A 15,170-nucleotide genomic window follows, 5' to 3' on the forward strand; every position below is an offset into this window, starting at 1 on the left:
CTGCCAGCACGCTAATAAACACAGCTTCCTGAAAAGCCTAGGTGTCCTATTTCCCTGTTCTTGAGTATCCCTCAACAAGGGCAGGGTCCAAGGCAAGGACCACGTCTTGGGCACCTTTGGGTTAGATCTGTAGCATGTGTGGCAGTGCGAGGCACATAGTTGATGCCCAATGTATACTACTTCTTGAACTCTACTGAACACTGCTGAAAAGAACCCTGATGTAGTAGTTTTCTAGGGCTGCCATAACAGAATACTACAGACTGAGTGGATTAAACAACAGAACACATTCATTCCCTCCCTCCCTCCCTCCTTCTATCCTTCCTTTCATTTTTTTTTTTTTTTTTTGCAGTATTGGGCATTGAACTCAGGGTCTCACTCTACCATTTGTGCCATACCCCCAGTCCTTCCTTTTTTTTTTTTTTCCAATTTGTTTTTTCAGATAGAATCTTGTCACCATGCTCAGCTTGTTTTTGAAATAGGGTTTCACTAACATTTTCCCTGGCTGGCCTCAAACCTTGATCCTCCTATCTCCACCTCCTGAGGAGCTGGGGTGAACCAACACACCCAGATTACAAACATTTTCTCCCAATTATGGAGACTAGAAGTTGAAGACCAAGTAATAACAGATTTGATTTCTACAGATAACCTTTTCCCTTGGCTTACAGATGGTTGCCTTCTTGCTGTATTCCCATGTGGTCTTTTTCTTTGTGGTCATGCAAAAAGAAAGATCTGGTGTCTCTCTTCTTGTAAGGATATGAGTCTTATTGTATTAGAATCCTACCCTTATGACCAAATTTAACCTTAATTACCCCATTACAGGCCTATCTACAGGGCTCGAGTGATAGAGCACAAAGCTCAGTCTTCAGTACGGTCCCTATTAAGGGTTAGGGCTTCAGCCTATGAATTTTGGGAAACACAATTCCATCCAAAACAACTGGTGAACTTGAATTTAAAGATAGAGGGTCATGTCAGGCAACGGTGGCTCACGCCTGTAATGCTAGCTACTCGGGAAGCAGAGATCAGGAAGATTGAGGTTTGAGGCCAGTCTGAAAAATAATAGTTCATGAGACCCTATCTCAAAAATGCCCAACACAAAAAAGAGCTTGCAGAGTGGCTCAAGAGGTAGAGTGCATATTTAGCAAATGTGAGGCCCTGAGTTAAGCCGCAATACCACCAAAAAAAAAAAAGAAGAAGAAGAGAATCAGGTGCAACTATATATTAACCTTGATTTTGGGAAGCAAGGCCATTATCTTCTGGGAGTCTCACCCTCTCTGTCTATAACATGGCCAATTTTTATGGGTGTTGAAAGACCGAAATGAGATCATGACTGGAGGACACTTTGTAACTGGAGTTCTAGGCCCAGACGCCCAATTTGGAGGTTTCCAACATGTCAGGTCCTGCTACTCACCCCAATACACCAAATAAAGAGACAAGTAGCGGTAAAGGGCAGAGAAGGGAGATTTATTATGGGGCTCAGGCACATCATAGGAAAAGGCAGAGGAAGCACTTCAGCCATGTCTGTCTGAGTACAGGCATGAGCCTTAGGTTTAAATGGAGGAAGAACTGCAACGGGGGAGAGGTATGCATAATTAAGCAGTCCAGAGCAAAGTGTGGCCTGGTCGCTCGTCATCTCAGTTCTGGTTCTGCAAGGGGTTTCAAAGAAGCTGTTATCTCTGTCTTCACTTGAGGGGAGCAACCTGGTTCCCATGAGACGAGTACCCCTGCTCCAGAGGACTCAATTGCCTCATCCTAGGCAATTGTCTTCTTTGGGAGGGTCTGTCCTGTGAGGTTCGACTGCTCCTTGGGAGCAGCTTCAGCCTTTTGTCCTAATGATGTTTTCCATCAGTTCTGTTCTTCCTGGAATACAAGGTGACTTCAGGAGAAAGAGACTCAAAGCAAAGGAGACAGATACAAAATGGAGGCTGCGATGCCACGCTTTTCTCCTGCTTTTAGTTAATTTGTGAGCCCAAGGCAGTGCTTTTCGGCAAAAGCAGTTTCTAAGCATCTGTTATAATTTTATGGGCTGTAAGTTCCTGAACAACATTAGTGACTTAGTGATTCATTCCATTACTGTAGGTGATGTGATTTTAAATGCACTATGTCATTCCACCCTGCACGCAAGGAATTATTGTTGTTATTGTAACTACAGGGATTCCTGAAAGGGAAGGTTGTTTGTAATTCATACCTGCTACTTGCAGAAAGGGTTCAAGGCAGCCTATGATGAAAACACCAGGGTGTCACTATCACTTCTCACAGAGGCTGCAGAACAGGTTGAGGAAGCTGTTGATGAGATGAACAACTACTAGGATGAGCTCAAGGAGGCTGATGCACAGGAGGGCGGAGAAGAAGGACACATGCCAAACAACAGCTTTTGAGGGCTCCAGGCAGACAGAGTTCCAGAGTGAATGGTCATACAAATAATTCCTGTTCCAAAAATAAGGAAGTCAGGGGTGGGAGAATAAGTAAGAAAAGCCAGACAATCAGCCCCAGTGAAAAATGGGGGCCACCCTGGCTCAGGTCATAGGCCTGGGCTCGAAAGAGTGACTGGCACCCCTGAGTATGCAATTTTCTGATCATCAGAGGAGCTAGATGCTAAAATGTGTGACCCAAAGGAGTTTGTTGTCCATCTGTGTGTCATTCTGTCTCTCTGAAAAGACTCCACAAATCCAAGTCTCCACACTTACCTGTTATGCAGGTCTTTGAATGGGTAGCCGTATTTCCAGGCTTGTGTCTGATTGTAGGGCGAAACATCAAACATGCAAAAAGGACCATCTTTCAAGGCTACTCCAGAAGTGACAAAGCAAATCAAGGCTCCAAGCAAAGCCAGGCCACTTGACAACAGAACAGTGAGCATCTGCAGAGGGAGGGAGGACACAGGGGGCTGACACTGGCTTGTAGTCAGGTGCTTGTGGGGGTAATCTCAATAAATCTAACTTCTCTGGTAGGCATGCACTTTCCCATCCTATCCCAGGGGAGAGATTCTATCAATGACAACTTCTATAGCACATGACCAAGGTAGGGTGGCTAGTGAGGGGTCTCTGGGTACAGCCAAGAAAGGGTTGAGAATGACCTGAGAAAGAAACAGGGGCATTTGGACCTGGATCTTCCTGAAGAGAAGCCTACAGGAGAACCTACAGGCTCTTCAGATTTCCCAGGAGGCTGGCACCAGAAATCTTTGCACATAGATTGTGGTCACTCAGCACTGGGCTAAAGGGACAGATTATCATTCTCACTGTCACTTTTAAGGACAAGCTATAGTTTTTAAAATTCCAAATTTCCCATCCTTGCTCTCTCTCAAATCAAGAATAAGGAAGGTAAGAAGGAGATGGGTCATGGTGGTGCACACTTGTAATCTCAGCACTCAGGAGTCTGAGGCAGGAGGTTCACAAGTTCAAGGCCAGCCTAAGCTACACAGGGAATTCCAGGCTAGCGTGGGGAATATACTGAGATCCTGTCTCAAACACATACACATGAGAGAAAGAGAGAGATAGACAGAGAGAGAGAGAGAGAGAGAGAGAAAAGAAGAAGCAGAAGAAGAAGAAGAAGAAGAAGAAGAAGGAGGAGGAGGAGGAGGAGGAGGAGGAGGAGGAGGAGGAGGAAGAAGAGGAGGAGGAGGAGGAGGAGGAGGAGGGAAGGAAATAGCAAGGAGAACAGGAGAGAAAGGAAAAGAGAAGAGGAGAGGAGAAAGAACTTGTAAAATGACCCCATCCTGTCCTCTATCATCACTCCTTTAGTTGCCACCCACGCTCTCTCTGCTCTCTTTCCTCCCAAAAGATAACTTTGGGTCTCTTTCCTTGGCAGGTTTCTAGTCTGCTTCCAAAATGCTTCTTTCTTAGTAGATTTTTTTTTCTCCCTCCCAAAGAATATATATTTTTAAAATTTGAATAAAACCTACAAAAGAGTTTTTTTATTTTCCCACTGGTGTCAAGCTGGCATATAGCTTGGGAGAGGTCAGCAGAAAGTGTGTGGTAAGTTTGACATGAAGTTAAGAGGTTCAAGAAGAGTTAGTCTGACAGGAGCTGTGACCTCAAAGTGGGGCCCTGGCTTAGCAGCATGGTTCACATCACTCAGGAACTTGTTTGAATTGCAAATTTTCCTGATCCACTTCAGACCTCCTGAATCAGAAACTCTGGGGATAGAGCTCAGGAAACTGTGTTTTAGCAAACCTGGCAGAGAATTCTGGTGCACACTGAAGACTAAGAACCAGCCACCTAGGGGAAAGCTAGATGTGACTGAGAGCTAGCAGTGCAGGAAGTGTCCACGTGTTTATATTTAGTTCTTTAACATGTAATTCTGAATCAGTGGGGTTCCCAGTATATGGGCTGCAGGTGTCAGAGCAAGCTGTAGAGTTCCAGCGAGAAGCTACAAATTCATGTTTCAAACTGAATACACAATTTACCATATGTACATAGACATATACACACGCTAAGATTTTTAAATTTATACAGATGTTGCCTCAGTTTCATTATCTGTAAGGTGGGGTTAGATTAGAATCTAGTAACTAGAGATCTCTGGACAATTTTCCAGTTCTAAGAAAAAAAAATGCATAGATAGATGTGTGTGTGTGTGAGTGTGTGTGTTTTGTCTTCCAGGGCCTCATGCATGCTAGACAAGTGCTCTGCCATGAACTACATCACTAGCCTTCTGAGAAAATATAAATTAGAACAGCCAGGAGACGTTCTACCAATGACACATAATCACACTATACATAACTCATGCTCGTATTGTTCAATACAATAAAGAAAATAATAGTTTCTATGGTCCATTAAACACTTTCTCCCTTGCCTTGGCCAACTTCCATTTTACAGATGAGTCTGGAAAGGTTAAACAACTTGCCAAGAGTTTGGAGCTATTGAGTGCACAAGTCACGACCTGACTTCAAGCCTCAAGACTGAAGTTGCCCCTTGGCCACTCTGCCTCTAGAGTAAGAGAACATGGGCATTCCAGGTGTCAAAAGAATGGGCTCTGGTTCTTACACTTCGACAGGGTGCACTCTTACTGAAGCAGCGGGATCTCCAGCCCATCATGGAGACCAGGGTAGCAGCAGTAAATACCTGAAGAAGAAAGGATGCTGTGAAGAGACTGGTAACTTACATGGCTAGCTGTTTCTAGTTGCTTCCCATGGCTGTTGAAATAGAGTGGTTGGTCACCTCACAAGAACTCAATTGTACTATTATTGGCTTTGACATTCAGGACCCTGTTTTGGATGACTAGCTTGATTCCACTCTGTGGATGCTAATGTTCATCAAGCTAGCATGGTTCCAAGCTAAAATCCAGCAACCCTTGACAAGTCTTTCTGTCCCTTAGAGTGTCTATGGAGCCAAGGCCAGCATGTTGGAACAAGCTGGAACAAGGTTTTGTTTTTTTTTCTTCAATACTGGGATTTGAACTCAGGACTTATACCTTGAACCATTCCACCAGCCCTATTTTGTGATTTTTTTTTGTTTTGAGATAGGGTCTCATGAACTAATTTGCCCAGACTGGCTCCAAACCTCCTCATCTCTCCCTCCTGAGTAGCTAGGATTATAGGCATGAGCCATTGGTGCCCAATTGGTTTTTGTTTTTCTGCAAGGAATCAAAACATTCCTCGGACACTCCCAGTTCCACCCCTGGGTGATGCTTTGAGAATTCACACTCAGGAAACCCCAGACACTTACCATGAGGCCTCCTCCCCAGAGCCCAGAGCCCAGCATGGCATGCCTGCCAATGAGGCCTCTCAACAAGTAGGACATATCCCAGTTAGGAAACAGGAGGGCCACATTGGCCCCAGCAGCAAACAGGGCTGCAGTTCCGAGGCTCAGGCCCAGAATGCGGGAGCAGGTCCACCAGCATGCCATCACACAGGGAGAGGACAACAACCTGGAACCGAGGAAAGGGTCATGATGGAGCATGGAGTAGAGGCAGCCAGTAGTATCATGAGGTGGGGAAAACAGACTACAGAAACTGCCTCTTCCCAGGGTCAGATCAGGAAGAGCTAAGAAACCTCTTAAGCACTCTGCCCTTTATAAATCTTCCCCAATGCAGATAATTTAATTACTCCACTTTCTGCCAACTCCCACTCATACACACACACACATTCCATATTCCATCCTACTTTGCTTGTGCCTCTATTACATCCACTGATCATTTCTATTTGGCAAAACAAAAGTTTTTGAAGCTGTCATGATGATGTCCATCTCAGCACTTCTATTCAACAGACGTTCTTAATGCATGTTCAGCACAATCAGAAAGTTAAAAGAAGCAAAAGGGCTGGGTTCAGTAGTTCATGCCTGTAATTCCAGCTATTCTGGAGGCTGAGGCAGAAAGATTCTGAGTTCAAGGCCAGCCTGGCTACACAGTAAGACCTTATCTCAGAAAAGAAGAGGAAGAGAAGGAGGAGGAGGATGAGGAGGAGGGGGAAAGGAGGAGAAGCAAAAGCCATAAAGACAAGAAAGAAGTAACATTGCCACTATTCACAGATAACATAAGCATACATGTAGAAAATCCTAAGCAATCCATCAAAAAGTTACTAGAATAGGTGAGTTTAGCAAAGTCATAGAATAAAAGGTTAATATTCTATTGTATTCCTACACATAAGCAGTGACAAATTTACAACTGAAATTTAAAAGATTATTTTATAATAGCATAAAATATAAGTATTTTGTGAATAAATTTAACAAAATGTGTACAAGATCTTTAAACTGAGAATTACAAAGCATTGCAAAGAAAAATTAAGGAGGACTTAAATGAATGGAGGGTTAAACCATATCCATGACCCATGAAACTCAACGTCATTAACATCCAGTTTTTCCTATATTGATGCATAGATTCAAACAATCTTCGTCAAAAATCCAGCACTTTTCTTATAAAAATTGACAAGCTGAGGACTGGAGGTCCGGCTCAAGCAATGGAATACCTACTTGGAAAGTGTGAAGCCCTGGGTTCAAACACCAATTTAGCCAAAAAAAAAAAAAAAATTGACAAGCCGAATCTAAATTTATATGGAAAAGCAAAGGATCTAAATTAGCCAACAATGTTTAAAAAGAACAAATTTAAAGGACTTGCACATGTGACTTAAAGACTTACTATAAAGCTAAAATAGTTAAAGCCGTGAAGTTTAGACAATCAGAACAGATTAGAGAGTTTAGAAACAGACCTATGCACATCTGATAAATGGATTTTTTAAAAAGTATAATTCAGTGGGAAAATACATATACAAATGGGGAGTGAGGGGATATAGAAATAGTAACTGAGTGAATAAGATCAAAAAATATATATGTATGGAAACATCACAATAAACCCCATTGTATAATTTTTAAATAAAAAAAATACATATACAAGCTAAAAATTCTTTTGACTAATATGTCGTACCATATGTAAAAATTAACTTGAAATAGCCCATAGATCTAAATTTACTTAAAAATGTATTTTTGTGGGGCTGGAGATAGCAGCTCCACAAACCCAGCATAGCAGCCAAACCTTTACCACTGAGCTACATCCTTGGCCCTTCGGCAAAATTTCTGGAAGAAAACACAGGAAAAGAACACTGGGACCTTGGGCTAGACAAAGACACAGGAGCAGGCAGGGAGCTAGGAAACTTGATGGCTGAAGAGAATGGCTTGTCAGTCACTACAGCAAAGTCTTGCTTGCCCACAGCCCACATAGTCATTGGAAAACGACAGACCTGGTCTGACCGTCCAAGGCCATGGACTTTTCCGCCCAACATGTGGGAGGAATCAATGATGCATAGCCCAGTCTCTGGAAGTTAATGACACATAATCCAGTTTTCCAGGACTGACCACCCCCATGTCTGCAGACCCCAATAAAAGCTTGAGGCCTTGGGACATCCAGCGCAGTGTTCCTTCTTGAGGAAAATGCACCTTTGCTTTGCTTTCACTTTGCTTTGCATTAAGAAACCTGCTCCTGTTTAAGTCTCCTCTGTGTCCATCCTTGAATTCTTTCTCTGACAAGACCAAGAACTTTCTGGCTCCTGGAGCTGGTGACCCAAATCCGGTAACAATACCACCTCTTAGTGAGGCTTGTCTAGACCCACAGCTCCAAATCTCCCTGGCTACCTCTCCTGTGACAAAATTTCCTATCAGGAAAGACACAGAAGGGAAACAGAGTGGTGGATACCCCATCCACAGGAAAAACTAAAGACTTGAGTGTAGCCTTTTGGATGAGTGGAACTCAGAGACCCCTGCCTGGCCTGCTCATCGGACCTAAAAGCACTTGCTAAACTGCTCTGCCAACAGTGGCCATGACTTTGTGTGAAGTAACTTTCTCTCTCTGACTGTTCTCTTAGAAATCACAACATTCTGAGAAACCGTTCCAAAAATGTGAGCCCAGAGATTAGCAAAGAGGTTGATATATGTAAAGACAAGTAGATTAGAAGGTTAAATCTTTTTTAATGGTACTGGAGATTGAACTCAAGACCCTTGAGCTTGCTAGTGCTCTACCACTAGAGCCATGTCCTCAGTTCCAGAATGTCTAATCTTAAAACCAGACCGTAGGGGAGGCCTTTGTCACTTGGCTGGGTGAACAAATCATCCGCCAACATTTGGGCAACAAGAGTGATTGTGCAATCACAGGATGCAAGAGACTGCAAGATCTCTGTGTGTGTGGCTCACCTCTGAGCCAGCCTTTCCTGTCATTCCTTCTTAATTGTTATCAAGTGGCCACTGTCAGATTGAATGCTGGGAATAGGGAGACAATGGTGAAAATTATACAGTGCCTTTCCTTGAGGAGTTTAAAGTCTAGTGGGAACACTGACAGGGCACAAGCAAAAATAATGAAGTGTGATAAAAGCCAAGCACAGGTGACTTATGTAAGTCACCTTATATAAGGCTAGTAGAAGGACAAAGAGGACCACCTAATCCTAATCCTCAGGACAAAGTGTCCTAGAAGTGCTGTTACTAAAACGTGACTGACAGTGAGGCATTGAATGGGGAAGGAGATCTAGGCATATGCAAAGACCTGACAATGACAGAGAGACTGAGGCAAGAAGTCAAGTGAGTTGCCCAGAGCCACACAGCCGCTAAATGGCAGAACCAGGACACACTGGCATTGGAAGTTTGTGCCTAACTGCTAGGCCCTCATGTTCCCTGGCCACCACCTTATTGGACCCTTTCATCTCTGCTTACCTGCATCTGCTGACAAGAACAAGGATGGTAGAGAAAACACAGGGAGAAAGGGTGTCTTCTTCAAAATGGACCCTAGCTTCTGCAATCCCAGCTAGGACACCCTGCAGGCTCTTTTTTCGACTTCTGCCAGGAGGGCCAGGGAGGGTCTGTATATATGTAGAGGTCACCCGAATGTGTGTGTGTGTGTGTGTGTGTGTGTGTGTGCCCACACAGCACTACCCACAGGCCTCCACTGAAGGAACTTCCTGTTCCTGGAGAACCCTCTGCTCATTTTCATGTGACTCCAAGTAAGGAGACAGGAAGCATGGTCTCTGGAGCTCAGCTGTCTTAATGAGTCACTGGTTGCGTCCAGGAGAAACACCTCACCCTCTTCTCTTCCGCCAACTGAACTCTTCCCCATGCCAACTGCTCCTGCCCTCCAGTTTTACCCTCCAGACTTGGGGCCGCCATTTCTTCCTTCCCACCCTCTTTACTTCACCCTCAGATGATGGCTGTGCTGCTCGGCTCCGGAACCAGCCTTCTAATGCTTTTTTTTGTTCAAGCCCCAGGGCGTCATCTTCTCTAGCACAGTCGCACCAACTGCTGAGCATTTTGTGCTACTGTCTGCATGGGACACTGCCTTTGACAAGCTCCTATTCAAGAGCCAGTTCAAACATCCCCATGCCTCTCCTGATTCCTTCATTTAGGCAGGGATTCTTTTTCTTTGTTCCCATTGCATTAAAAAAATTTACATATTATGTAAATATACAAATACTGTATGTACATACAGTAAAATGCACAAATCTTTATTGTAAAAGTTTGAAGAAGCTTTACACGCACACCCAAAGGAAGCACCACATTGATGAAGCTATAGGACATCACCAAATCTCCAGAAAATTCCATGGTGTCCCCTCCTTTCATTGCACCCTGTCCCCAGAGCTAACTTCCATTGTGACTTTTATCATGATTGAATAGGTTGTGTTTATTCTTAAATTTCATTTGTGTCTGGCTTTCTTCAATACTCTGTGAGATTCGGTCATGTAATTCATTCTTTATTGCTGAGTATTACTTCATTATATGACTATATTAAATTCTATTCTTGATGGATATTTAGGTTGCTGTTATGATAAATAATACTATGATGACTATTTTTAGCCATGTATTTTGAGAGAACTAGGTGCTAACTTCTCTGAGAACTATACATAGAAGTGGCAGTTCTGGGTCTTAGGGCAAGTGTTTAATTTTGGCAGATCTGGTTACCAACAGTTTCCTAAGGTGGTCCTACTAACTTAAACTCCCTCCAGCAGTGCATGCGTGTTCCATTTTCTCCACGTGCTCACACCATTTTTAGTTTTAGGCACTCTGGTGGTGTTTAATGGTGTCTCCTTGCAGTTTTCATTTGCATTTTCTTAATGGGTTAGTTCCTTTTTGTATACTTATCGACCATTTGGAGAGCCTCTTTTTTTTGTGTTTAAAAATCTTTTTGTTCTTCTCTTTTGAGAAGTTCCTGTTCATGTCTTTTGCTCTTTTTCTTTTTTGCTCATTTTTTTTATCGATTATCTTTTTTTATTGGTTTGTAATAGTTCATTATAATTCCAGGTATGACATTTGTCAGATACATGTGTTATGTATGTTTTCTTAGTCTGTTTTGACTCTTTTGAGAGTTTTTTTGTTGTTGTTTTTGTGGTGCTGAGGCTTGAACTCAGGACTTCCAGCTTGCAAGGCAGGCACTCTGCCACTTGAGACACACCCTCCGCCCTTCTTGAAATCCTGTGATGAAGAGAAGTTACTGATTTTAATTAAGTTCCACTTATAAATCTTTTATGGGTAATGGTTCTGTATCCTATTTAAGAAATCTTTGACCCCTCCCCCTGCGTTTTTATTTAACTGTGTTATTTATATGTCTCTTTAACTCACAACTCTAGGTTTTTTAGGGCAGAGGATGTATCTACCTGTTATGAGTACATTGAACTAGCATAGAGCTTGGAACATAGTAGGAGTTCAAGGATCACTTGATTAATGAATTAATTCATGTATAAGATAAAGTAACATACACAGTCTACCCAGAAATTTTACTTCTAATGATGAAAACAAACCAACAAAAACCACTGAGAAAACACTCTGATGCATAAGAAGGAATCATTATAACTATTATAATTTAATTTATTTAAACTGTATATGAGATGCTTTCTATGTAGGACTTTCTACATATGTAGGTTAGTATATACCTTCTGAATGTTCCTTAAGTAAGATCCAAGCTGGCTTCTTATTCCCAGCTACTCTGGAGATGAGGCAGGATTGCTTGAGACCAGGAGTTCGAGGCCAGTCTGAGCAACACAGTGAAATGCCATCTCAAAACAATTTTTAAATAAGGAGGACTTGGGCTTCATTTTCATTGTAAAGGGCAATCATTTACAGCTCTAATGAATTCTGTCTTCCTAGAGAACTGAATTTCAACAGAAGATACAACACACAAAGGACTAACAAGCATGACGAAGGACTCACAAAGCATTATAAGAAACATTTATTCACCTTATAAAACACAAACAAACGCTTTCACCAGAGCCTTACCACAGTCCTAAAGCAAGTAAAAGAAATTTTAGATTAGCTTCACTATGGTAGAGAGGCATGTTGCCTGCTTAGGAGTAACAGTGAGTAAAGCGGGGTTGGAGGAATCATCCGATGTCCAATCTACATGCTAAACAACCCCACATATTGATGTTTGAGATGGTCCCCCCACCCTCAGCCCAGATTCTCTGTCCTAAAGCATTTCTTTTTGGAGCCAGTACTGTGGTGCTTTGGCACCTGAGACTGAGTCTTAATACCTGCTATGAGTACCTACTAGCTCTGTGAACTTGGGCTTACAGAGCCTCAGTGCCTCCTTCACAAACTTAAGAAAAAGATACAAAATGCCTAGGGCAGGTTAGTTCTCTCCTGTTCTCAGATATCAGCTTGGCAGAGGGATCTCACAGTGTCTCCCAGAACATCTCATGTTTTAGCAATGAGGATAATCGATGGCTGATTGCTAAGTGTCACTCAGACTTTTAGACAGTATCTTTGTTCCCAATCCACTGGCAGACACTCTTACATGATAATTATTAAGGTGGTGCTTGTGGAACAAAGTGCTGGAATTTAGTTTTAAGAGTCAAACTTAGTGGGAGGGACTGGTGATGGTAACTGAAGGCCATTGCTCCATTAGGGACAACTTGTGATAATTCAATGATTTATTTTAAAAGCAAGGCATTTCTTTAAGAAACTATATAGTTGCAATAAACAAGTGTACTAAGTCAGGCTAGCATTAGGCTAACATTCTTACTTCCCTGAGATAAGCTTTCTGAGATAGCAGAGGCCTGGTTACAGCCACAAAAGAACTAACACATTACCTTTTCACAGATGTGTTAATCAATTTGACTCTACTGGAAACATGGCTACTAATTATTACTTTGTTGGTGATATTTCTGGAGAGGGGAAAATGGGAGTTGGAAGATACAAATTATGAACAGGGCCTGCATGGGAAATCTAAGTAATGCCATAAAAGGTTTTCTCAGGCTGAAAGGCCTGGGAGAACATGAAAGACAGCTGTTCCATTCTGGGGATGCTGTGCGGTTTGTGGAGTCTGGAGAAAGGATTTGAGCAAGGAATAGAGGCAGGCAGCTGAGAAAATGGAAGTCCTGGTGGAAGGGAAAGGGAAAAGATGATATTGCAGATCTTCAAATTAGCTGTTTTCATTTTCTCCAGATAACAATGACTAATTCTTCTTATGGGCAAACTCCAACTGAACTGACAGCTGACAAAATAAGAGTACATTCCCTTAATTGGAGGCAGAAAAAAAAGGAAGACAAGGTATGTTGAAAGAGCTACTATTTGTAACAGTGAAGTTTCGGGTTCAAAAATATCACACACTTCAACCCACTCAAATTAGGCTTCCGTTTCCAACACTGCACTAAAATTGTTCTTGGTCTTCAGTGACTTTAGTAATTTATGAACACTTCACTTATTATTCCTTGACCCCTGGGCAGAACTAGACATGTTGGCTACTTGATCCTTCTTGAACAATCTCACTCTTGGCTCTGACACCCCATTCTGGGGTCTCTCCTCCTCTCACTAGCTGCATCTCCAGGACTGGGTCTCTTTATGAGGATAATACCCAGGGCTGAGCTCTGGGCCCTCGTCTTTATCCTTCTCCCTAGGTAACCTCATTCATTCTCATAGTCCTAAATCCATCTATACTGCTCATTCCTCAAATCTCTAACTCCAGCCCACCTTCCCTCCAAGCTTCAGACTCACAGGTCCAACTTCCTATACTTCAGGTATCACAATTAACACATCTAAAATGATTTCTCCCCCACCAACCTTCCTCACCTCAGTAAAGATGCCACTATCTATCCATCTTCCAGAAACTCATTGTTTTTCCAAATTCCACCATGTCCACTTCCAACAACAAACACTGCAATCTCTACCTTCAAAATGTGTCTCTAAAATACATACTGCTTTCTAGCCCCATCTTTGCTCACTACATGCAACAATTGGCCTTCTCCCAATACTTCAGTTACTTTCCTGCTCCATGGCCTTTGTCCTTATTTGGCTTGAAAGTTTTCCTCCTACTCTTAAGAGTGGGTCACTTTCTTTTTATCCTTCAGGTCTCGGCATGAAAATCAACTCCCCAACATCCTATTTTAAGGAGAATTCTCTACAGGTTCCTTTTCCAGTTTCTTTCCACAATATTTAGATCAAATGTTATTTTCTCATGTTGTCTGTATTCCTACCTAGAACTTTCATTCCTTTGGGGGCAGAGGCCTGGATTGCTCACCTCCACATTCCTATTATTTGGCACTTAGTGAAGCAGAGAGCAGTCCTGGGGGAGGAGGGGGGGGCAAAAACTGATCACTGAGCTAGGCAGCAATCTCAGTTTCTGCCCAGTACACAATATACTTGTTCTTTTGACTTTTTTCCCCATTGATCTAGTAATTATTTTTACTTCTTTTTCTTTTTTGGTGGGACTGGGGTTTGAAGTCAGGGCTTCATGCTTGCAAAGCAGGCACTTAACTGCTTGAGCCTCACCTCCAGTGCATGTTGCTCTGGTTATTTTGGGATGGGGGGGGGTCTCTCAAACTACTTGCCTGGGCTGGCCTTGAACCTCGATCCTCCCAATCTCAGTCTCCCAAGTAGGCAGTTTTACAGGCTTGAGCAGCTGGTGCCCAGCCGAGTCTTTGTTATTAATACTGGTCTAAAAGATCAGACACTTTAATTGCTCAAATTTATCAAACACAGAATCATACTTTCTCAAAGGGAGCTAACACAATATTTCGTAACAGTTCCACCAACATTTATGGAATGCTCACCATTCAGGTTAACATTACATTTGACAATGGGACTCTGTAGTAGTCTGTCAACAAATACTGTCATAAACATGAGAACAGGAAGGCAAACTTTGGGAATCTGAATTACATGAATGAAGGCAATAACCAGAGTTTTACCTCACAAAAAACAATGACCCAAAAAATTAATACCGAAAACTTTTGTTTTTATTTTCAAGATCAAATATTACAACAGGACATTTACATGTATTTATAAAAAAATGCAGCAGTTGAATTTATAGATCAGAGGTTTCCTTGAGTTTGGTCCCTCTCTCAGCACAGTGAGCTGATGTCTTCAAAAGACTTATTGTCCCACTCCCCTCCCTCCCCCCCCAGCTGTCCCACCCACCCTCCCCAATTCAAGTTGCAGTATTAATATAAAGCAACTGGGTACAACACAGTCAGAATATTAACAATTTGGTACAGCCAAAACCAGAGGATCACCAACTGAGAGAAAGATCCTCACTTTGTATTTACCTATAGACTGTATCTATAGATAGATCACACCCAGTTATTTAAGATTTCCCTGGCTTTAGAGCAAGTGGAAGTTCCACTGACTCTTAGCCAGAAGTTACAGCTCTGCTTTTTACCTAATGGCATGTTTTCCTCCCATAAGTTTAGATTTTCTACAGTCTCCATGTGTCTTCAAATTTCAGGCTTTCCCTAGCACCTTTGTTATCACTTACTAGATATACAGGAGGGTCTCTAGTGT

General features: G+C 42.4%; 1 protein-coding gene across 1 annotated transcript; it reads right to left on the reverse strand.

Moving 5' to 3' along the window:
• Positions 1-1,455: 1,455 nt before the first annotated feature.
• Positions 1,456-9,252, reverse strand: Tm4sf19 (transmembrane 4 L six family member 19). The gene is made up of 6 exons (XM_074072384.1): positions 9,123-9,252; positions 5,658-5,859; positions 4,977-5,054; positions 2,685-2,854; positions 2,186-2,424; positions 1,456-1,857 (listed from the first exon to the last, which is right to left on the reverse strand). Exons 2-5 carry the CDS (start codon positions 5,835-5,837, stop codon positions 2,244-2,246), a joined length of 609 nt encoding a protein of 202 aa, XP_073928485.1. The 5' UTR covers positions 5,838-5,859; positions 9,123-9,252; the 3' UTR covers positions 1,456-1,857; positions 2,186-2,243.
• Between the last annotated feature and the right edge of the window lie 5,918 nt (positions 9,253-15,170).

The sequence above is a fragment of the Castor canadensis genome, chromosome 5 (assembly GCF_047511655.1).
Source record: "Castor canadensis chromosome 5, mCasCan1.hap1v2, whole genome shotgun sequence".
Taxonomy (NCBI): domain Eukaryota; kingdom Metazoa; phylum Chordata; class Mammalia; order Rodentia; family Castoridae; genus Castor; species Castor canadensis.